Source organism: Engystomops pustulosus, chromosome 3 (genome assembly GCF_040894005.1).
Source record: "Engystomops pustulosus chromosome 3, aEngPut4.maternal, whole genome shotgun sequence".
In the NCBI taxonomy this organism is placed as follows: domain Eukaryota; kingdom Metazoa; phylum Chordata; class Amphibia; order Anura; family Leptodactylidae; genus Engystomops; species Engystomops pustulosus.
The window spans coordinates 3,827,822-3,851,866 of record NC_092413.1 but is presented as its reverse complement, the minus strand read 5'-3'; the positions used below and the strand labels follow the sequence as shown (position 1 = coordinate 3,851,866).

At 52.7% G+C, this 24,045-nt stretch overlaps 1 protein-coding gene and 1 non-coding gene across 7 annotated transcripts in view; one reads left to right on the top strand and one right to left on the bottom strand.

Moving 5' to 3' along the window:
• The window catches only part of AARS2 (alanyl-tRNA synthetase 2, mitochondrial), a 40,660-nt gene extending 21,433 nt beyond the window's left edge, over positions 1-19,227 (bottom strand). Inside the window, exons 1-19 of one of the 6 annotated variants that reach the window (XM_072139779.1) lie at positions 19,121-19,227; positions 17,422-17,610; positions 14,582-14,727; positions 14,316-14,507; positions 13,445-13,589; positions 13,231-13,376; positions 12,906-13,014; positions 12,790-12,828; positions 12,602-12,713; positions 12,401-12,528; positions 12,138-12,285; positions 11,897-12,066; positions 11,715-11,828; positions 11,485-11,625; positions 10,119-10,271; positions 7,805-7,914; positions 7,547-7,655; positions 5,292-5,414; positions 5,041-5,151 (exon numbers count right to left, since the gene is read on the bottom strand). In XM_072139779.1, the coding sequence (XP_071995880.1) occupies positions 5,041-5,151; positions 5,292-5,414; positions 7,547-7,655; positions 7,805-7,914; positions 10,119-10,271; positions 11,485-11,625; positions 11,715-11,828; positions 11,897-12,066; positions 12,138-12,285; positions 12,401-12,528; positions 12,602-12,713; positions 12,790-12,828; positions 12,906-13,014; positions 13,231-13,376; positions 13,445-13,589; positions 14,316-14,507; positions 14,582-14,727; positions 17,422-17,610; positions 19,121-19,195 (2,460 nt within the window). In that variant the 5' untranslated portion in view covers positions 19,196-19,227. The other 5 variants (XM_072139780.1, XM_072139777.1, XM_072139778.1 and 2 more) reach the window with 5 other exon arrangements.
• A 3,252-nt stretch (positions 19,228-22,479) lies between these two features.
• Positions 22,480-22,541, top strand: LOC140123282 (U7 small nuclear RNA). Its single transcript, XR_011854612.1, has one exon. It is a non-coding gene; the product is annotated as a U7 small nuclear RNA (small nuclear RNA).
• Positions 22,542-24,045: the final 1,504 nt, after the last annotated feature.

Genomic DNA, 24,045 nt, shown 5'->3' with positions numbered 1-24,045 from the left:
GCTTCAACACGGCCGAGAAAATCAAAGGCCGCAAATCTAGCCGCATCAGACTTAATGCTGGCGACATTAATGGACGCCAGCGTCAACGGAGTGGGTGCCGCCATCATGAGTGATTGAGTTAGACAGCTTTCTTTTTACCCATCTTACCACCACCCTCGGGAAATGAACACCCCCTTTTTAGACATATTGTGGTGTCCATCTCCCGCACCTCTGATGCTTCAGGGGCAGATCCAGGACCTGCCCCCTCATCCTCGTCTCCAGACTCTGGGCCAGTCTCCTCTCCTGAGGACCCTGACTCCCCAGGGGGAGACTCGGCACCCCCTGCAGGCTCCGCCACCTCTGGCCCTTCACCCTCAGCCCCTCCATCGGCAGGAGAGGCTCCATCCAGGGCCAGAAATCGATTTGAAAGTTCGACCAGCGGGGGGTCGGTTGCACCTTCCTTGGGTACCTTAGTCAGGGAGGGAGAAGATCTTACACCTCCCTTCTTTTTACCCTTTTTCTTCTTTTTGGCGCCACGCTTACGCTTTTCCTCTAGCCACGCCCTATTATCCTCGTCCATACTCTCATAATGGGAGGAGTCTGAGGACGTGGCACCTTCCTCTCTCTCGATCCTCCTGACCTCCTCATCCAGCACATCATCCCCTGGGGCCTCAGCGACAGGTGTGGTCTCCAGGACAGCGCCAGAGGTTGTCCCAGCAGCCCGAGACTCCCCCCGCTCTCTCTCCTGTTGACGCTTCTCTAGACGCCTTAGCTGGGCAGGCGTCTTTTTCCTGTCTTTCTTCCCTGGCCCCTCCATTCCTCCACCTCTGCTAGTCCCCTCCCCAGCAGATTCAGCCTCATGGCTTTCATCCGCTGAGGTTGAGCCCGCATTAGCGACGGAAAGAGGACAACGACTGTACGGGTGACCGAGATCACCACACAGGTTACACCTAATCTGTCCTGTACAGGATGCAGCGAGATGGCCGACACCCCCACACAACGCACACTTCTGCACGGTGCAGTTTGCGCTGAAATGTGTGGGGTCACCGCACCTGTGACACAGCTTAGGCTGCCCCCGGTAGAAGATCAGGATCCGATCCCTCCCCAGGAAGGCTGATGAAGGGATGTGGGCGACTGAGTTACCTGAACGCCTCAACTTCACCATGAAGGTCCAGGCCCCTGACCAGATACCATACTCATCACGATTTTTTTCCGGTAATCCTAGCACCTCTCCATAACGATTTATCCAGGTCATGATGTCAAAGCAAGATAGTGATTCGTTACGGGTAAGAACGGTCACTTTCTTGAGTTCGCTCTGGCGGGACACTGCTTGCACAGCAAAGTCCCGCCACTCGGGCTCGTTGTATCTCAGCTCATAGTTGGACCAGAAGAGCTCAAGCCCCTCCGGCCGAACAAAGCTGATATCAAACTCAGATGTACCATAGGGATGGATCAAGGCAAAGATGTCAGCCGCCTTGAAGTCCATCTTCAGCAGCAGCTCAACTACCCGTGCCCGAGGGGGACACACATCACTGCCACGCCACCGAAGACGCACCACATTCCTACGGTTAGCACCCGGCCCGGTTGTCGGGAGCGACCATGATGTCTCCCTGCCTCTTTGCTCTCGGAAGGCAGACAGGCCGTGCCTCTCTATCCAAAACGACAAATCAACCTCCTGCCCCGCTACATTGATCGTCCTTTCTCCCTTCTGTAAGGCCTGCAGGAGGCGCCGTTGCAAAAAGCCGTCCCCAGGGCCCAGAGACGAGGATGATGGAACCCTACTTCCCCCAGCAGCGACACTGGCATAGCTCTTAATAGGGGCCGCCACTGGGGGAGCAACCGGACCAACCCCTGCACCCACCACATTAACACTACCCACCTCAGCCGCGCCACCCACACCACCAGTCACTCCATCACTCACTCCCATAACTGGTAACGGTTCTGCATCACTCACACCATTCACATTATCCACCACAACATTACTGAAACCATTCACACTGGCTGGACCAGCACCAACATCAGGGGACATGACCACCTCCGCATCTTCGGGCACAAGGGACGGGGGTCCCCTCGCAGAGCATCGCCCAAAGGGGACCACAACTCTTGTCACACTTGTGCCCTCCGCATCATCGGTAGCAGATGTTATTTTACTTTTTCTGTTGCTTGGTAACATTCGCCGCTGCTCTTTAGCCGGTGTGAGGCGTCGCTGATCTCCAGTCTCCACAGAATGTGCATTATCCCCAACACCGACACAAAATAATACTTTTTGTTTGGGAGGTTCGGAGCCCTCAGCCTCAGCGACCCCTCCACACTGCCCCCGCCTCTCAACTGAGTGATCAGCAGCGACAGCATGAAGAGGCGCCGAGGCACCGGAAGCTGCCACCAGTGCTGGGCTATCCCCCCCTCCCACCGGGGGACGCACCACAGCACTGGATTTTGATGTTATCGCCACATCCGAGCCGCCCTGACTGTCCGGCCTTGCGGCCGATGCCTCCCCTGCTCCCCCACTGTTACCACAAACAGAGACGGAGCCCATCGCCACATCAGATGTCACACCTGTAATCTCCCTGCACCTTTGCACCGGGTCCACAGCAGAACTCGGGGGGGTTTGGGTAGCAGGGCTTGCACAGTGAGCTGACCCTGCGCTTTGCCCGGAGGGGTGTACAGGGAGGGGGGTAAAGATGAAACGTACCTCTTCTTGCTGCTTGGGCCTGGTCTTCTTCGCCTTCCTCCGGCTGCTCCCCCCAGCGGCTTCCTCTGGGAGTTCATCACCAAAGGAAAAGTTCTCCATGCGCACTGGGGACTCGAGCAGCCGGATCTCTGCCATGAGCGCCCCTCCCTGGCTGCCGGTGTCACTGTCCTCCCCCGAGCGAGGTGTTACTGCTGGCTGTCCTGCAGGGGGCCCACTGCACGAGGCCCGCTGATCTTCCTGCAGGCCGCCAGGTGGGAACTGCTGCTCGTTATCATCATCATCCTCCTCCTCCTCCACCTGGCTCACAGGCTGCAACCCCTTCAGCCTTTGCTCTCTGGTATCAGCCATTTGAGCAAATCTATCGTCATTAACAAGTTTTTCTTTAAACGGACCGCTGTTGTCTAATATGAAAGTTTTTCTTTTATCAAGCTTAGCAATCTCTGCCTTCAGGTGGTTAATTTCTCCATTAATTTCTATTTTGCGCTTCTTTTGCGCCGTGTTCGCCCTGGCGCGGGCACAACGCAGCTCCTCCCGGAGCCTCGTGATGGTCTTAGTCGCCTCTTCGTACTCACAGAGGTGGCTCTGGACCCGGGAGGCATAGGTGGACAAAGACTCCCGGGGCCCCTGCACCGCCCAGCCTCCCCCCGCATGGTCAGCCTTACATCTGTGAGCACTCCGCTTCATGGCTCCAGCCCCGGAAGGGCCGCTCTCACCCGCACCATCATGGACGTCCGGCTTCTGGGTTTGCCTCTTTACACTGGACCCAGGGGGAGCAGGAGCAGTATTACTACGACTCCTGGTGGAACGTCTCACCCCTGAGTCCTCCATAGCGCCGGCCGGTTCCTGGCTACCCCTGCCCCCCGCCGGCCTGGCCCGGGAAGCAGGAGCCTGGGGCTTGCCGCTCTGGCTCATGCCTGGAAACCCACTCCCTCCCTGGGAAGGGAGAGAGCAGGCCCCAGGTGGAGGTGGATTATTCCTGGAGCTCAGAGCAGCAGCAGCACACAGCCTCTCACAGCAACAGACAGCTACCGATGTAACGAGCTCCAGAGATGCACTCACTATCTGCTGCTGGTGCAGTCACTGTGTACATACATGACATTACTTATCCTGTACTGATCCTGAGTTACATCCTGTATTATACTCCAGAGCTGCACTCACTATTCTGCTGCTGGTGCAGTCACTGTGTACATACATGACATTACTTATCCTGTACTGATCCTGAGTTACATCCTGTATTATACTCCAGAGCTGCACTCACTATTCTGCTGCTGGTGCAGTCACTGTGTACATACATGACATTACTTATCCTGTACTGATCCTGAGTTACATCCTGTATTATACCCCAGAGCTGCACTCACTATCTGCTGCTGGTGCAGTCACTGTGTACATACATGACATTACTTATCCTGTACTGATCCTGAGTTACATCCTGTATTATACTCCAGAGCTGCACTCACTATTCTGCTGCTGGTGCAGTCACTGTGTACATACATGACATTACTTATCCTGTACTGATCCTGAGTTACATCCTGTATTATACTCCAGAGCTGCACTCACTATTCTGCTGCTGGTGCAGTCACTGTGTACATACATGACATTACTTATCCTGTACTGATCCTGAGTTACATCCTGTATTATACCCCAGAGCTGCACTCACTATCTGCTGCTGGTGCAGTCACTGTGTACATACATGACATTACTTATCCTGTACTGATCCTGAGTTACATCCTGTATTATACTCCAGAGCTGCACTCACTATTCTGCTGCTGGTGCAGTCACTGTGTACATACATGACATTACTTATCCTGTACTGATCCTGAGTTACATCCTGTATTATACTCCAGAGCTGCACTCACTATTCTGCTGCTGGTGCAGTCACTGTGTACATACATGACATTACTTATCCTGTACTGATCCTGAGTTACATCCTGCATTATACCCCAGAGCTGCAGTCACTATTCTGCTGCTGGTGCAGTCACTGTGTACATACATGACATGACTTATCCTGTACTGATCCTGAGTTACATCCTGTATTATACCCCAGAGCTGCACTCACTATTCTGCTGCTGGTGCAGTCACTGTGTATATACATGACATTACTTATCCTGTACTGATCCTGAGTTACATCCTGTATTATACCCCAGAGCTGCACTCACTATTCTGCTGCTGGTGCAGTCACTGTGTACATACATGACATTACTTATCCTGTACTGATCCTGAGTTACATCCTGTATTATACTCCAGAGCTGCACTCACTATCTGCTGCTGGTGCAGTCACTGTGTACATACATGACAATATATGCAGAATAGTGAGTGCAGCTCTGGAGTATAGTACAGGTGGTAACAGAAAACCTTGCCGCCATCTTCACCTGTCGCTCTTCCACCTTGCGTATAGTTGTGTTGGCTGATCTTTGCAATGACTTGAGTGATGCCTGCAGTTCCTTTCTCTGCCATTGGGGCATGGGGGCGCTGTCCACACTCTGGAAAAACACACATACATTAATGAGAGAGACCCTGCTAGGAGAGGCCTGGATGTATCTATTACTGGAAAGATACTTCTATAAAGACTTAACCTTTCTTATAGATGAGGGTTTGTTACAATGTATCAGTCTGCACTCACATCTATTAGGAGTCCGACCTCCTTTGCCAGCTGCTGGGCATCACTCAGGACGCTCGGCCTCGTCTTCATGCGCTCAGTCATCGACTCCACCTCTCGGCAAAGGACCTGCCCCGTCTCTAGTGCCTGCAGAGTATCACAACCAATAAAGCCTCTGGAGGTGACTGGTGTATGAGCGTGGCGGATGCTGCTCTGGAGGTGACTGGAGTATGAGCGTGGTGGACGCTGCTCTGGAGGTGACTGGAGTATGAGCGTGGCGGATGCTGCTCTGGAGGTGACTGGAGTATGAGTGTGGTGGACGCTGCTCTGGAGGTGACTGGAGTATGAGCGTGGCGGATGCTGCTCTGGAGGTGACTGGAGTATGAGCGTAGTGGACGCTGCTCTGGAGGTGACTGGAGTATGAGCGTGGTGGACGCTGCTCTGGAGGTGACTGGAGTATGGTCGTGGTGGATGCTGCTCTGGAGGTGACTGGAGTATGAGCATAGTGGACGCTGCTCTGGAGGTGACTGGAGTATGGTCGTGGTGGACGCTGCTCTGGAGGTGACTGGAGTATGGTCGTGGTGGACGCTGCTCTGGAGGTGACTGGAGTATGGTCGTGGTGGACGCTGCTCTGGAGGTGACTGGAGTATGGTCGTGGTGGACGCTGCTCTGGAGGTGACTGGAGTATGCTCGTGGTGGACGCTGCTCTGGAGGTGACTGGAGTATGGTCGTGGTGGACGCTGCTCTGGAGGTGACTGGAGTATGGTCGTGGTGGACGCTGCTCTGGAGGTGACTGGAGTATGAGCATAGTGGACGCTGCTCTGGAGGTGACTGGAGTATGGTCGTGGTGGACGCTGCTCTGGAGGTGACTGGAGTATGGTCGTGGTGGACGCTGCTCTGGAGGTGACTGGAGTATGGTCGTGGTGGACGCTGCTCTGGAAGTGACTGGAGTATGGTCGTGGTGGACGCTGCTCTGGAGGTGACTGGAGTATGGTCGTGGTGGACGCTGCTCTGGAGGTGACTGGAGTATGGTCGTGGTGGACGCTGCTCTGGAGGTGACTGGAGTATGGTCGTGGTGGACGCTGCTCTGGAGGTGACTGGAGTATGCTCGTGGTGGACGCTGCTCTGGAGGTGACTGGAGTATGCTCGTGGTGGACGCTGCTCTGGAGGTGACTGGAGTATGGTCGTGGTGGATGCTGCTCTGGAGGTGACTGGAGTATGAGCATAGTGGACGCTGCTCTGGAGGTGACTGGAGTATGGTCGTGGTGGACGCTGCTCTGGAGGTGACTGGAGTATGGTCGTGGTGGACGCTGCTCTGGAGGTGACTGGAGTATGGTCGTGGTGGACGCTGCTCTGGAGGTGACTGGAGTATGGTCGTGGTGGACGCTGCTCTGGAGGTGACTGGAGTATGGTCGTGGTGGACGCTGCTCTGGAGGTGACTGGAGTATGAGCATAGTGGACGCTGCTCTGGAGGTGACTGGAGTATGGTCGTGGTGGACGCTGCTCTGGAGGTGACTGGAGTATGGTCGTGGTGGACGCTGCTCTGGAGGTGACTGGAGTATGGTCGTGGTGGACGCTGCTCTGGAGGTGACTGGAGTATGGTCGTGGTGGACGCTGCTCTGGAGGTGACTGGAGTATGGTCGTGGTGGACGCTGCTCTGGAGGTGACTGGAGTATGGTCGTGGTGGACGCTGCTCTGGAGGTGACTGGAGTATGGTCGTGGTGGACGCTGCTCTGGAGGTGACTGGAGTATGGTCGTGGTGGACGCTGCTCTGGAGGTGACTGGAGTATGCTCGTGGTGGACGCTGCTCTGGAGGTGACTGGAGTATGGTCGTGGTGGATGCTGCTCTGGAGGTGACTGGAGTATGAGCATAGTGGACGCTGCTCTGGAGGTGACTGGAGTATGGTCGTGGTGGACGCTGCTCTGGAGGTGACTGGAGTATGGTCGTGGTGGACGCTGCTCTGGAGGTGACTGGAGTATGGTCGTGGTGGACGCTGCTCTGGAGGTGACTGGAGTATGGTCGTGGTGGACGCTGCTCTGGAGGTGACTGGAGTATGGTCGTGGTGGATGCTGCTCTGGAGGTGACTGGAGTATGGTCGTGGTGGACGCTGCTCTGGAGGTGACTGGAGTATGGTCGTGGTGGACGCTGCTCTGGAGGTGACTGGAGTATGGTCGTGGTGGACGCTGCTCTGGAGGTGACTGGAGTATGGTCGTGGTGGACGCTGCTCTGGAGGTGACTGGAGTATGAGTGTGGAGTATTTGCCCCCTGTCACACCCACCTGTCTGGCTTCTTCTCCGGTCACAGCGATCAGGCGGATGATCCCTTTAACCAGCGGTTTTTCGGAGATGATGACCAGGTCCTCTATGGCGCCCGTCCTGTGCAAGTGTCTGTGGATGGAGAATAATGTGACATAGGGGGCGCTGTCACCTCATTATCTCCCAGTGCATTATGGGGGAATGTAATGTATACACTAGAGTGGGGGGCGATCCCCCAAGCCGGGGACCCCCATAATGTCCATAATAAGGAGTTTCCTCACGTCCCACAGCAGAGCTCCACCGACGTCTGCAGACCCTCATGACAGCTCGGATCCAGCAGCTTCTCTACCGGGACCCCAACAGAGACGACACGTGCGGGGTCCGGGTACACCTGCCGGAGGAGGAGGCAGTGCAGTATACAGGTATATAGAGTATATACATCTAGCTGTGATCCAGGGAAGGAAGGAATTCAGGGATATGAAAGAATTGTGGGGTCTGATAATTATGCAGTAACATGGGCTGGGGTCTGTGTTAGTTTTGGCTCTGGGCTGGGGGCTGCGTTAGTTTTGGCTCTGGCCTGGGGGCTGCGTTAGTTTTGGCTCTGGCCTGGGGGCTGCGTTAGTTTTGGCTCTGGCCTGGGGGCTGCGTTAGTTTTGGCTCTGGCCTGGGGGCTGCGTTAGTTTTGGCTCTGGCCTGGGGGCTGCGTTAGTTTTGGCTCTGGCCTGGGGGCTGCGTTAGTTTTGGCTCTGGCCTGGGGGCTGCGTTAGTTTTGGCTCTGGCCTGGGGGCTGCGTTAGTTTTGGCTCTGGCCTGGGGTCTGCGTTAGTTTTGGCTCTGGGCTGGGGTCTGCGTTAGTTTTGGCTCTGGCCTGGGGTCTGCGTTAGTTTTGGCTCTGGCCTGGGGTCTGCGTTAGTTTTGGCTCTGGGCTGGGGTCTGCGTTAGTTTTGGCTCTGGCCTGGGGTCTGCGTTAGTTTTGGCTCTGGCCTGGGGTCTGCGTTAGTTTTGGCTCTGGCCTGGGGTCTGCGTTAGTTTTGGCTCTGGCCTGGGGTCTGCGTTAGTTTTGGCTCTGGCCTGGGGTCTGCGTTAGTTTTGGCTCTGGCCTGGGGTCTGCGTTAGTTTTGGCTCTGGCCTGGGGTCTGCGTTAGTTTTGGCTCTGGCCTGGGGTCTGCGTTAGTTTTGGCTCTGGCCTGGGGTCTGCGTTAGTTTTGGCTCTGGCCTGGGGTCTGCGTTAGTTTTGGCTCTGGCCTGGGGTCTGCGTTAGTTTTGGCTCTGGCCTGGGGTCTGCGTTAGTTTTGGCTCTGGCCTGGGGTCTGCGTTAGTTTTGGCTCTGGCCTGGGGTCTGCGTTAGTTTTGGCTCTGGCCTGGGGTCTGCGTTAGTTTTGGCTCTGGCCTGGGGTCTGCGTTAGTTTTGGCTCTGGCCTGGGGTCTGCGTTAGTTTTGGCTCTGGCCTGGGGTCTGCGTTAGTTTTGGCTCTGGCCTGGGGTCTGCGTTAGTTTTGGCTCTGGCCTGGGGTCTGCGTTAGTTTTGGCTCTGGCCTGGGGTCTGCGTTAGTTTTGGCTCTGGCCTGGGGTCTGCGTTAGTTTTGGCTCTGGCCTGGGGTCTGCGTTAGTTTTGGCTCTGGCCTGGGGTCTGCGTTAGTTTTGGCTCTGGCCTGGGGTCTGCGTTAGTTTTGGCTCTGGCCTGGGGTCTGCGTTAGTTTTGGCTCTGGCCTGGGGTCTGCGTTAGTTTTGGCTCTGGCCTGGGGTCTGCGTTAGTTTTGGCTCTGGCCTGGGGTCTGCGTTAGTTTTGGCTCTGGCCTGGGGTCTGCGTTAGTTTTGGCTCTGGCCTGGGGTCTGCGTTAGTTTTGGCTCTGGCCTGGGGTCTGCGTTAGTTTTGGCTCTGGCCTGGGGTCTGCGTTAGTTTTGGCTCTGGCCTGGGGTCTGCGTTAGTTTTGGCTCTGGGCTGGGGTCTGCGTTAGTTTTGGCTCTGGGCTGGGGTCTGCGTTAGTTTTGGCTCTGGGCTGGGGTCTGCGTTAGTTTTGGCTCTGGGCTGGGGTCTGCGTTAGTTTTGGCTCTGGGCTGGGGTCTGCGTTAGTTTTGGCTCTGGGCTGGGGTCTGCGTTAGTTTTGGCTCTGGGCTGGGGTCTGCGTTAGTTTTGGCTCTGGGCTGGGGTCTGCGTTAGTTTTGGCTCTGGGCTGGGGTCTGCGTTAGTTTTGGCTCTGGGCTGGGGTCTGCGTTAGTTTTGGCTCTGGGCTGGGGTCTGCGTTAGTTTTGGCTCTGGGCTGGGGTCTGCGTTAGTTTTGGCTCTGGGCTGGGGTCTGCGTTAGTTTTGGCTCTGGGCTGGGGTCTGCGTTAGTTTTGGCTCTGGGCTGGGGTCTGCGTTAGTTTTGGCTCTGGGCTGGGGTCTGCGTTAGTTTTGGCTCTGGGCTGGGGTCTGTGTTAGTTTTGGCTCTGGGCTGGGGTCTCTGTTAGGTTTGGTTCTGGACTGGGGTCTGAATTATATTAGGGACCAGGCGGGTGGACAGAGGTCACACGGGACAGAAGGTTAGGATGGTTGATCTCCCATCATGCCCCCGTCCAGGTGTACCCCTACATCTCTCACAAAACATTGCATATACCTCATCCACGGTCCGGAGCCCCCGGATACTCCCGGCATCTGGAAGTGGAACGTGCGCAGCGTCAATCTCCAGATCACGTGCAATCAGATTCTGCAGCAGCTTCTCCACCTCCTGCAGCTGCAGAGCGGTCACCGAACCCTGGGGATACAGACACTGCTGGTATATAATCACCAGACCCAGGGGGTACAGACACTGCTGGTATGTAATCACCAGACCCTGGGGATACAGACACTGCTGGTATATAATCACCAGACCCTGGGGATACAGACACTGCTGGTATATAATCACCAGACCCTGGGGATACAGACACTGCTGGTATATAATCACCAGACCCTGGGGATACAGACACTGCTGGTATATAATCACCAGACCCTGGGGATACAAACACTGCTGGTATATAATCACCAGACCCTGGGGGATACAGACACTGCTGGTATATAATCACCAGACGCCAGGGGTTACAGACACTGCTGGTATATAATCACCAGACCCTGGGGGATACAGACACTGCTGGTATATAATCACCAGACCCTGGGGATACAGACACTGCTGGTATATAATCACCAGACCCCGTGGTTACAGACACTGCTGGTATATAATCACCAGACCCCGTGGTTACAGACACTGCTGGTATATAATCACCAGACGCCAGGGGTTACAGACACTGCTGGTATATAATCACCAGACCCTGGGGGTACAGACACTGCTGGTATATAATCACCGGACCCTGGGGGTACAGACACTGCTGGTATATAATCACCAGACCCTGGGGATACAGACACTGCTGGTATATAATCACCGGACCCTGGGGGTACAGACACTGCTGGTATATAATCACCAGACCCTGGGAGTTCAGACACTGCTGGTATATAATCACTGGACCCTGGGGATCAGACACTGCTGGTATATAATCACCGGACCCTGGGGGTACAGACACTGCTGGTATATAATCACCAGACCCTGGGAGTTCAGACACTGCTGGTATATAATCACTGGACCCTGGGGATCAGACACTGCTGGTATATAATCACTGGACCCTGGGGATCAGACACTGCTGGTATATAATCACCAGACCCTGGGGATACAGACACTGCTGGTATGTAATCACTGGACCCTGGGGATCAGACACTGCTGGTATATAATCACCGGACCCTGGGGGTACAGACACTGCTGGTATATAATCACCAGACCCTGGGAGTGCAGACACTGCTGGTATATAATCACTGGACCCTGGGGATCAGACACTGCTGGTATATAATCACCGGTCCCCGGGGTTACAGATACACTACATACAGACCGGACCATACACTGCACCATGGGGTGAGATGTAGCAGAGGTCAGCTACAAGGTGTATGACACTTCTCACCGTGACGCTGACATCTAGGCGCAGGCGTTCTGCGGTGACATGTGACCCGCGCTGAGTCGTCTTCTCGCCCAGGACCTGGCGCAGAGCGAAGTTGAGCAGATGGGTGGCGGTGTGCTTCACCATACAGGCCAGCCGCTGGGCCTGGGGGAGGGGAGACTGTTACTACCCGTCATCACAGACACTGAACAAGCAGGGGGTGCACACAGTGCTGGGTGCTCAGCTGTACCTACCTCATCCAGATACAGCACAAGCCCATCCCCAACTCTCAGCGGCTCGGTGGCCGTGATCTCATGCACCACGTAACCTCCTGCCACGTGCACAGACTCCACCGGGAACAGGACGTCCTGTAAGGAGGGGGGTGTAAGATCATGGGGGGCCGCACACGGGGGTCACTGTACATCCGGACACTTACCTGCTCCCCTTCTCGTATGAAGTACCCCACATCACAGCTCTGCCCCCCCTGCTCCGCGTAGTAGCAGGTCCTGTCCAGGATAGCCGCGCAGCGCTGCCCCCTGGGCACCTCAGTGAGTAGAGCCTGGTCCTTGTACAGCATCAGTACGGTGGCCTGGCAGGGAACAAACACTGCAAAAGGGCAAATTATAGGAGAGCGCCCGACACTGGGGTAATTACACCTGAGGCGGTGGCCTTCTTACCGTATCTCCCATCAGCCTCCAGGGTGTAGCTGTACTTGGGTGCATCGTTGGTGCTGGGGACCCCCTGGCGCTGCAGCTCAGCCAGAGAGTGCAGGTCCAGCTGCAGCCGCACCGGCGCCTCATCCGCTTGTTGGTTTCTGACCTTCATCTAAATGCAGAAAACATGGAGGACACAAATGTCCAGCGGTGACACTATGAATATAATGCGAGATCCACAGTGCAGACTGACACAGCCACGCCCCAATATGGGCGGAGTCACTGACCTCGGCCTCCTGCACTGCCAGCTCATCCAGAGCCGCCTTGTCCAGGGACAGCCCCCGCTCCTCCACCATCAGCCCGACCAAATCCAGAGGGAAGCCCAGATTCCTGTACAGAGACCAGGCCACGCCCACTGCGGAGACATCACATGACAGGAAAACGCAGAACGGAACAAGCCCCTCCCCCTCCATAGTCCTATCACACACCTGGGAACACCGCACTATCCCCGCCTTTCTGAACCGTGCGGTCAATGATACGGCGCCCCCGCTGGAGGGAGGCCAGAAACGCATCCTCGCTGTCACCCACAATCCTCATGATCTGCAACAATACTAGATATCATGATACAATGTAACAAACCCTCAGCTGTCCTGTGATTGGATGACGCGTCACTGACCTGTGATTTCTCGCGCTCCAGTTCCGGATACGCCTCCCCCTGTCATGTAATAACACAGAGAGAACATATAATAAATGACGTTCTATCTGCGGAGGGGGGGGGGGGTCTCCACTTACCAAAATCTCCACCACAGTAGGGACCAATGAGGATAACAAGCCGGGGGGAGCGCGGAGGACCTCCGAGGAAAACCGGACAGCTCTGCGCAGGATACGCCGCAACACGAGCCTGAGGGAGGGGGGGGAGCGGATTATATGGATGTAATACTTCATGTCCCCTCTGGGGGCAGCGCAGGGAGCACTTGGGTCACAGTCCTTTCCCCCACACAGGGGCGACCTACAGGTGTGGGGCTTATACTGATGTATCTATGGGGGTCCCTGCCCCCTGTCTGGGAGTCCCAGATACTGAGAATCTTTGCATGACCTAGAACCCGCCAGCACTCACTCTGCTCCGGACGGTCCGGGGAACACCCCATCAGCGATACACACCGATAGAGTCCGGATGTGATCGGCCACCACACGATACGCCATGTCCACGTGATGGGCGTCCTCCGCACCCAGCTTTCCCTGGTACGGAGGGGCCTGGGAGCCCTAAGGAGAGACATAGGTGTAGATCATTCTAGAAATGCAGCAGACAAAAGAGAACACGCTCCACTCACCCTCTCGATGGCCCCCAGGAGGGGTGTGAACAGGTCCGTGGAGTAGTTGGAGCGTTTGCCTTGAAGGACTGTGACCAATCTCTCCAGCCCCATCCCGGTGTCCACATGGCACTGGGGGAGCGGCCGGAGGCGTCCATCCGGCTCCCTGCACATAATCACACCCGGTTCTAGATTATCATAAGGTTCTGGGTCACCACACCCTCCCTGCTATACAACAGAGTTCTAGACTAATATCAGTTACTTGTATGTTTTACAAATACCAGGTTCTAGATCACCTTGACTCACATGTTGCCCCATACCAGGGCCTAGGTTCTCATCACACCTGATATAGGTTCTGGATTAACATAACCTGCCTATTAAACTTCCAGTAAGTTCTAGATTATCATCACAAACCTGTGATACTTCATGAACATCGGGTCCTAGATATCCAAGTCTTACCAATCTTTAGATTTTCTGGAGACAAGGTTCTACTCTATCATCTGTTCCTTTATCCTTGGCTCTTAGTGAGCGCCGGGTTCTAGATTTGTTTGACATAAACATCATCCATGGACACAGTGAATTCAATCTGCCATGAATAAAGAATTCCCGGTTCTAGATGATCCAAAGTAACTTCTGACGACACCGATGTCTGGTTGTAGATATTACCCTCACTTCTTACAGTACGTGTGTGGCCGGTACTAGATCGCTATAATCCACCAGTCACACAGCACGGATACTCCTATTATTCCTTACCCTGCTGGGTTCTAGGTTCTCCTATCTCTAACAATAGTCATAACCTAGAGCCTCTCCTTCTTCTGTCTGCCGGCCAGGTTCTTATGGTAACCTCCAGACCTGGTTCTAGGTTATCCAACCCCTCCATCGTACAACCGACCTGTTAAACTGCATGAACACGAGGTTCCAGATCTCCACCACCTCAGGACTATCCTGGTTGACCAGAGCTGCAGCGTTTCGACCCCCGACGTGATCATAGTGAATCTCCGTGCAGGGGCCACAGGGGCCGGTGTCCCCCATTTCCCAGAAGTTTTCCTTCAGACCATACGGCAGGATCCGTGATGGTGGAACACTAAGAGGGGAGACACAATCTATGAGGGGGACCACCAGCGAGATCCGGACATGAGGGACCCCCCCAGAACTTACCCCAGGCTCAGCCAGATCTCCCTGGTCTCATCATCTGCAGCGAGGCCGAGCTCCGGGGCCCCCCGGAAGTATGTGACATAGAGGCGCTCAGCCGGGATCTGGTAACCACGAGTCAGCAGCTCCCACGCCATGTGACACGCCTCCTCCTGCCATGTAGAGGATCAAATCATGGATGGGGCAGATACCGGGGTGTGCAGACATCTGATATTACAGGGGCAGATACCGGGGTGTGGTGACATCAGATACTACAGGGGGCAGATACCGGGGTGTGGTGACATCAGATACTACAGGGGGCAGATACCGGGGTGTGGTGACATCAGATACTACAGGGGGCAGATACCGGGGTGTGGAGACATCTGATACTACAGGGGCAGATACCGGGGTGTGGTGACATCAGATACTACAGGGGGCAGATACCGGGGTGTGGTGACATCAGATACTACAGGGGCAGATACCGGGATGTGGTGACATCAGATACTACAGGGGCAGATACCGGGATGTGGTGACATCAGATACTACAGGGGCAGATACTACAGGGGGCAGATACTACAGGGGCAGATACCGGGATGTGGTGACATCAGATACTACAGGGGCAGATACTACAGGGGGCAGATACTGGGATGTGGTGACATCAGATACTACAGGGGGCAGATACCAGGGTGTGGTGACATCAGATACTACAGGGGGCAGATACCGGAATGTGGTGACATCAGATACTACAGGGGGCAGATACTACAGGAGGCAGATACCGGAATGTGGTGACATCAGATACTACAGGGGGCAGATACCGGGGTGTGGTGACATCAGATACTACAGGGGGCAGATACCGGGGTGTGGTGACATCAGATACTACAGGGGGCAGATACCGGGGTGTGGAGACATCTGATACTACAGGGGCAGATACCGGGGTGTGGTGACATCAGATACTACAGGGGGCAGATACCGGGGTGTGGTGACATCAGATACTACAGGGGCAGATACCGGAATGTGGTGACATCAGATACTACAGGGGGCAGATACCGGGGTGTGGTGACATCAGATACTACAGGGGGCAGATACCGGGGTGTGGTGACATCAGATACTACAGGGGGCAGATACCGGAATGTGGTGACATCAGATACTACAGGGGGCAGATACCGGGGTGTGGTGACATCAGATACTACAGGGGGCAGATACCGGAATGTGGTGACATCAGATACTACAGGGGCAGATACTACAGGGGGCAGATACTACAGGGGCAGATACCGGGATGTGGTGACATCAGATACTACAGGTGGCAGATGCTACAGGGGGCAGATACCAGGGTGTGGTGACATCAGATACTACAGGGGGCAGATACCGGAATGTGGTGACATCAGATACTACAGGGGCAGATACTACAGGAGGCAGATACCGGAATGTGGTGACATCAGATACTACAGGGGGCAGATACCGGGGTGTGGTGACATCAGATACTACAGGGGGCAGATACCGGGGTGTGGTGACATCAGATACTACAGGGGGCAGATACCGGGGTGTGGTGACATCAGATACTACAGGGGGCAGATACTACAGGGGGCAGATACTACAGGGGGCAGATACTACAGGAGGTAGATACCGGGATGTGGTGACATCAGATACTACAGGGGGCAGATACTACAGGGGGCAGATACTGGGATGTGGTGACATCAGATACTACAGGGGGCAGATACTACAGGAGGCAGATACTACAGGGGCAGATACCGGGATGTGGTGACATCAGATACTACAGGTGGCAGATGCTACAGGGGGCAGATACTACAGGGGGCAGATACTACAGGGGCAGATACCGGGATGTGGTGACATCAGATACTACAGGGGGCAGATACTACAGGGGGCAGATACTGGGATGTGGTGACATCAGATACTACATGGGGCAGATCCTGGGGTGTGGTGACATCGGGGCAGATACTACATGGGGTAGATACCGGGATGTGGTGACATCAGATACTACATGGGGCAGATCCTGGGGTGTGGTGACTTCAGGGCAGATACTACAGGGGGCAGATACCGGGGTGTGGTGACATCGGGGCAGATACAGGGATGTGGTGACATCGGGGCAGATACTACAGGGGGCAGATACCGTGATGTGGTAACATCGGAGCAGATACTACAGGGGGCAGATACTACAGGGGGCAGATACCGGGGTGTGGTGACATCAGATACTACAGGGGGCAGATACTACAGGGGGCAGATACCGGGGTGTGGTGACATCAGATACTACAGGGGGCAGATACCGGGGTGTGGTGACATCGGGGCAGATACTACATGGGGCAGATACCGGGATGTGGTGACATCGGGGCAGATACTACATGGGGCAGATACCGGGATGTGGTGACATCGGGGCAGATACTACATGGGGCAGATACCGGGGTGTGGTGACATCGGGGCAGATACTACATGGGGCAGATACCGGGGTGTGGTGACATCGGGGCAGATACTACATGGGGCAGATACCGGGATGTGGTGACATCGGGGCAGATACTACATGGGGCAGATACCGGTGTGTGGTGACATCGGGGCATATACTACATGGGGCAGATACCGGGGTGTGGTGACATCGGGGCAGATACTACATGGGGCAGATACCGGGATGTGGTGACATCGGGGCAGATACTACATGGGGCAGATACCGGGGTGTGGTGACATCGGGGCAGATACTACATGGGGCAGATACCGGGGTGTGGTGACATCGGGGCAGATACTACATGGGGCAGATACCGGGATGTGGTGACATCGGGGCAGATACTACAGGGGGCAGATACCAGATATGTGGGGACTTCAGACATTATCAGGATTTTGTAGATTTCGTTATTTTGTACCTTGAAGTAATCCCCGAACGACCAGTTCCCCAACATCTCGAAGAAAGTGTGGTGATAGACGTCTCGGCCCACATCCTCCAGGTCGTTGTGCTTCCCCCCGGCTCGCACACACTTCTGACTGTTCACCACCCTGCGGTACTGCACCAGCTCGCTCCGGGGGTCCGCTGTGCCCAGGAAGATGGGCTTAAACTATGGGAGGAAAAACATGGCGCCCTGAGCACCCCTGAGAAGAGCCCGGAGGGCGGAGAGGGGGCAGTTATCTACCGGACGATGTGTACTCGCTGTATATTACATCTGGGGAGCCTGTCATACACCTGTCAGGGGTCATGTGACCTTAAAGGAAATGTACACACATGAGAGAGGAGAGGTTTGCAGTGGTGCCCTCTCTTCTACATGAGGCGGCAGTTATATATATGTATTCTGTGTGGTGAGGAGACCTCCCTGGACTATTATACACAGGTTATAATATCACATCTCTCCAGTCACCGGTGACAACTTCCTGTCAATCATCTCTGCGGCCCCGCCCCACAGCTTCCCAGCGTCCTGACAACCTGAAAACACGCCCACTCCTCCAGCCAATGGCGCGCGGCGCCGGCCCTCACGTGACGTTACCTGGTTCATGCCCGCGTTTACGAAGAGCAGACTGGGGTCTCCCCGGGGGCGGACGGAGGAGGACGGGACGTGCCGGTGGCCATGCCTCTCCTCGAAGTATCGCAGGAACGTGCGGCGGATGGCGGCGGAGGAGGAGAGGCCCCGGCGGCTGCACGGCGCACATGTACTCACTGCCCGGAGCAGCCGCAAGGGAGCCGCCATCTTGTGGATGGCAAGGACACGGCTGCTGCGGAGGGTGGGCGGGGTAAAATAGAGAGCGCTTCCTGCCTTTTACTGCGCATGTGCGATGTTTTTTTTTTCTCTTTGAATCTTGAAACTTTACATCTTGTTAGTTTTTTAATTAAAGGGAAACTACAATTTGTTTTTATGCTTTGTGAATTAAATATACCCTGAGAATTCTGCAGTGACACTGATGCAGAAACATCTTGTGTAATCCCTGAGCTAATTGGTTTATCTCAAAAACGATTATAAAATTCAGGACCTTGAGAAAGCTGGGTGCTCAGGCCACCGTGCATAAACACATTACTTGCACATACAGAGGAGCTGCCTGAACTGTCCAGACAGGACTAATCAACCAGAGCTGGATGATTCCTACACAGCAGCTGGGTGATGGTGCAGCGATTGATTACTCCTGCCTGTCAGGGACGACACAGTGATGACGTATTCTCGACTTCGGCTGGAGCATAATAAAGATAATTAGAAGCGCCGGGGCAGCCACAGGAGCCACAGAGTCTCATTAGCATAATTTTATAAGAGTTTTTTCAGCAAAACCACTCAGCACAGGGAATAAACAAGATATGTTTCTGCATCAGTAGCTGCAGCGTTCTCAGGGAATGTTTGCTTCATAATGCATCACATGGTAGGTTTCCTTTCAGAACTTTTATCAAAGTGACAAGCAGTGATAGTTTATGTAGACAGAGCTGCAGCAAAGTAAAAAATATAAAAAATGCCCACAAGTATTACAGCCCCGGCGCCAGTTCTCTTTTCTGTGCACACGGCTTCCATGTGTCTGCCTGAAGGGGCGTCCGGGGCTCAGTCTGACCCTGCACCAGATAACATACAAAGTCTGACCGGTTGGGCCGGTTACACACGAGGCGTTTTTGTTGCGTGTGCGATGATTGCAGGCAGCAGCACCTCTTGGAACGTGTAGAAACGCCGTCATCTTCTCTCTGCTGTCTGTGCATGAGATCTGCTACTACTGAAAAATGCAATGAAAACGCAGACAAAAAGAAAACGCCGAGTTAAGACACTTTAACCAAAAAAGCATTGTGTGCAAAATGGTGCGTTTTTTAAAGAATGCAAAAACTCAATGAAAAATGCCGCAACATAACCGCCGCGCGTGACCGCAGCCTTACAGGTGCCGTGTGCCGGGGCAGTGCAGGGGGCGCCACTGATCCCTCTAGGGGCACACTATTCTGTCTTGTCGGGCACAAAACTTCTCTGCGTCTGAGGAGGTTTCACATTGGTGTTTTGTCACATTGCGGCTTATGGACACGTACAGGCGGGATCTCTCCTCGTGGCTCCGGTCATTTGTCACTGATACATTACTGACCCAGTTCTGTGGTCGCTAACAACAACCGATCAACTGAAGTGCGACTTGTAATAACTGATACAAAACACAAGTGCGAATCGTCCCTTTGAGAATTTTTTTTGTACAACTTGAACAAAAAATTTATGACCTTCTCCTTGAGCTCACATTATGTATATATATATCCGCTCTCACATTCTGTACCAATAAAGTATTAACCCTACTTATAGGGACATAAACAATCGCAGCATTTTGATCCGAAGAGCATGAGACAGATTGTTATCAGCACAGCGAGCCACAGATTACTATGAAGGGGCGGGGCTAACATTGTGCTGTATGCAGATTAACAGGAAGGGGAGGGGCTAATATAGTACAACATGCAGATTACCATGAAGGGGCGGGGATAACATAGTACTGTATGCAGATTAGCAGGAAGGGGAGGGGCTAACAGTACTGTTGGTAGATTAGCAGGAAAGGGAGGGGCTAATATAGTGCAACCTGCAGATTACCATGAAGGGGCGGGGATAACAGTACTATATGCAGATTAGCAGGAAGGGGCGGGGCTATCATAGTACCGTATGCAGATTAGCAGGAAAGGGAGGGGCTAATATAGTACAACATGCAGATTACATGAAGGGGCGGGGATAACATAGTACTATATGCAGATTAGCAGGAAGAGGTGGGCTATCATAGTATAGTATGCAGATTAGCAGGAAGGGGAGTGGCTAATATAGTACTACATGCAGATTACCATGAAGGGGCTGGGATAACAGTACTATATGCAGATTAGCAGTAAGGGGAGGGGCTAATATAGTACAACATGCAAATTACATGAAGGGGCGGGGATAACAAAGTACTATATGCAGATTAGCAGGAAGGGGAGTGGCTAACATAGTACTGTATGCAGATTAGCAGGAAGGGACAGGGCTAACATAGTACTAGTAGTTGAGTAACAGGAAGAGGAGGAGTTTGGACTTATCCACAGATTATTACTTAAAGGGGTTTTCCCACAAACTAAAGTTAGGGCCTTACTTGCTGATCAGTGGGGGTCTCAGTGGTCTTTTTCGGACCCCTAGTCACTCCGTCAGACTACTGGAGCACACAGCCGCGCATGACCGTTCTGCTCCATTAACCTCTATGAAGCTGGCGGTGATCACCAAGCACAGCGCTCTCCGATCACTGTCAGCTCCATAGAGATGAATGGGGCAGAACATTTTAGCGGTCTGTGGGGGTCTCAGCACTTGGACCCCCAGTGATCAGCACGTTAGGCCTTATCCTTATTCAGTTTGTAGGAAAACCCCTTTAAAAATGTCAGTAATTAATAATATGATATTGAAATCTACTTTTATTTATTATCTGCTTTTGTTTTTATGCCAAATCTATAAATCCAGAACCTGTTATGTCTTTATATTACATTGAAGAGATGAAAACTTTTAATCCATTCACATAATACAAAATTTTCCAGAAAGTCCTTTTTTTGTTTTTGTGTTTAGATTTTTTGCTCCCACCTTCAAAAATTCCTAATTGTTTGATTTCCCCATGCACCGAGCTGTACGGGGGCTGGTTTTCTATGTAACAGGTTGTACTTTCCGGTGACCATGTTTAATATTCCATCCCGTTTCCTGGGAAGTGGGAAACATCCAAATGTGATGAATCCCCGGGCTCTGTATCTCCGCCTCTTCTTTATTCCTTGGGTCGGTACAATCACATTGATGCCAACTGTATAAAGGTTTTTATTTATTTTAATAAATTAAAAATATAATTTTTTATAAAGGCTAAAACAGCTAATAAATAAAAGAAGATTTCAATGTTATATTCTTAGTTACGTACTATTTCTAAGTAATATTCTGTGGACAAGTCCAAACTCCTCCCATTCCTGCAACTCAACTGCAAAAACTATGTTAGCCATGCCCCTTCCTGCTAGTCAACAGATACCACTATATTAAATCCCACCCCTTCCTGCTAATCTGCATATAGCACTTTGTTAGCCCCTCCCACTCATATCCCTCTGCATATAGTACTACGTTAGCCCCTCCCCTATCTGTCCCTCTGCATATGGTACTATGTTAGCCCCTCCCCTTCCTGGTAATCTGCATACAGTACTATGTTACCCCCACCCCTTCCTGGTAATCTGCATACAGTACTATGCTACCCCCACCCCTTCCTGGTAATCTGCATACAGTACTATGTTAGCCCCTTCCTGGTAATCTGCATACAGTACTATGTTACCCCCGCCCCTTCCTGGTAATCTGCATACAGTACTATGTTAGCCCCGCCCCTTCCTGGTAATCTGCATACAGTACTATGTTAGCCCCTTCCTGGTAATCTGCATACAGTACTATGTTACCCCCGCCCCTTCCTGGTAATCTGCATACAGTACTATGTTACCCCGCCCCTTCCTGGTAATCTGCATACAGTACTATGTTAGCCCCCCCCCCCCTGGTAATCTGCATACAGTACTATGTTAGCCCCTTCCTGGTAATCTGCATACAGTACTATGTTACCCCCGCCCCTTCCTGGTAATCTGCATACAGTACTATGTTAGCCCCGCCCCTTCCTGGTAATCTGCATACAGTACTATGTTAGCCCCTTCCTGGTAATCTGCATACAGTACTATGTTAGCCCCGCCCCTTCCTGGTAATCTGCATACAGTACTATGTTAGCCTGCCCCTTCCTGGTAATCTGCATACAATACTATGTTGGCCCCGCCCCTTCCTGTGTATGTAAATCCCTGTGTGACTTGTTATCACTCGGGGGACATTATATATGAGGAGGATCGGCTGATTCTTCTCCATGTCTGATCCATTATCTGGAGGAGGTTTATATCCTGTGATGGGATAATAGATCTGTTCTGTGTCGTCTCCCTGATATTCATGATGATGGGGGGAGGGGAGGGCGCAGGAGACGCTCCATGTGATTGGTGAATTTAGCTCTTTTACTATTTGTTTAAAAGCTTTTTGGCAAATGCTGAGAAGCCCCAAATCCTGGTGAAAAATAGAAATAAATCAGAAAAAATCAAAATTCTTTTCTTGTCAATTATTAAGCTATAATCCCACATGTTCCGGCTTGTGGCTCTTGTATACCATGTGACGCTGTAACTTCTGCCCAATATCATCTTGTCATGGACTCGTCTTACATCTAATAAGAGCTGCGCCTGTTCACTCTTCTCTGATGATTTCTCTGATATCTACAGATCAACTTATGGAAATATAATCAGAGTCTAACAAATATTCACACTGTGACCTGATAACATCTGAGTGTGTGACCTGTGTATGGGGCACAGTTACTGGTGGGGTGGCCCAATGAGGATAGGAACCGCAATGGGTGCGAGGTTCACCCCAATTATGCAGAGGTTTTCATATCCAGATGGGAAACCATCTGATTGGTGGAGGTGACCCCCTAATAGTGGGATATGGGGGTTACTGACATGAGGACTAGAGGTGGAGACAATCGTTATATCTGAGGCTCTGGGACACATTACACAGAACGGAGGGATAGAGATCGTGTGTATGAGGGAGATTATAGTCTGTAATTTGTCTTATCCGCACATCATCATCTGCAGCTGCTGAAATTCTTTTTATATGGACCATTTGGTTGGGCCAGAACCGGGAGCAGGACCCAGTTTCTTGCAGTGATCAATGTCCCCAGTGCAGGTAAAGGCATCGCTGTCGCCTCTTATTCTATGAAATAATATTATCTTGTGTGGGAGTCATGGACAATGGTCACAATGTTACCATCAGGTTCCTGAAGCTTCAGATTCTATTTTGCTAGCCCCTCCTTCTTGCTATTAAAGCATTAGCTCCGCCCCTTCCTGTTAATATGCAAATATTATATTAGGCTGTAATAGCTACAGCACAAGTAAGCTCATTATCATAACTGTATAAGTATATTAGAAGGCAGGAGGCCGTGGATAACACATATAAGGAGACAGCCTCAGTGTAATTAGCCTAATGGAGCTAGCAAAGTGAACACGTCAGGTGTCCGAACTTCTAAGGATCTCTGTAGCCGCATTGTCTCTAGAGGATTCAGCTGATTTTTCCTAAATTATCAAACAGGAGACAGAGAGTCATAAAAACTCTTAAACCAATATGTTGATTAGGGACAGTTTTGGAGTTATGGTCCATATCAGCCCAAAGACAACTATATTTTTGGTTTTGTTATTGTCATGAAATTACAGTGGCCCAATCCCCGAGGCTCTAGCATCCTTGGGTCCAGAGATATAAATATCTCTGGATAGGACAGGGTTGGTATCAATGCGATTCAGGAATTCACCCGCATCCAGTGATACCAGAACCATGACCCTACGACTTCCCCTTGAGAAGCTATTGCTACTACAGGGTTCAGGACCTAATACCAGGTAGGAGGGACCCATGACCCCTCCTGGGGGTGGGCAGAGGTGTGTCTGCACCTGATATAATCAGACACCTCTGAGGCCACATCTTTTTTTTCTGGGAACCCAATTACCATCAACTGAAGAGGAAGAT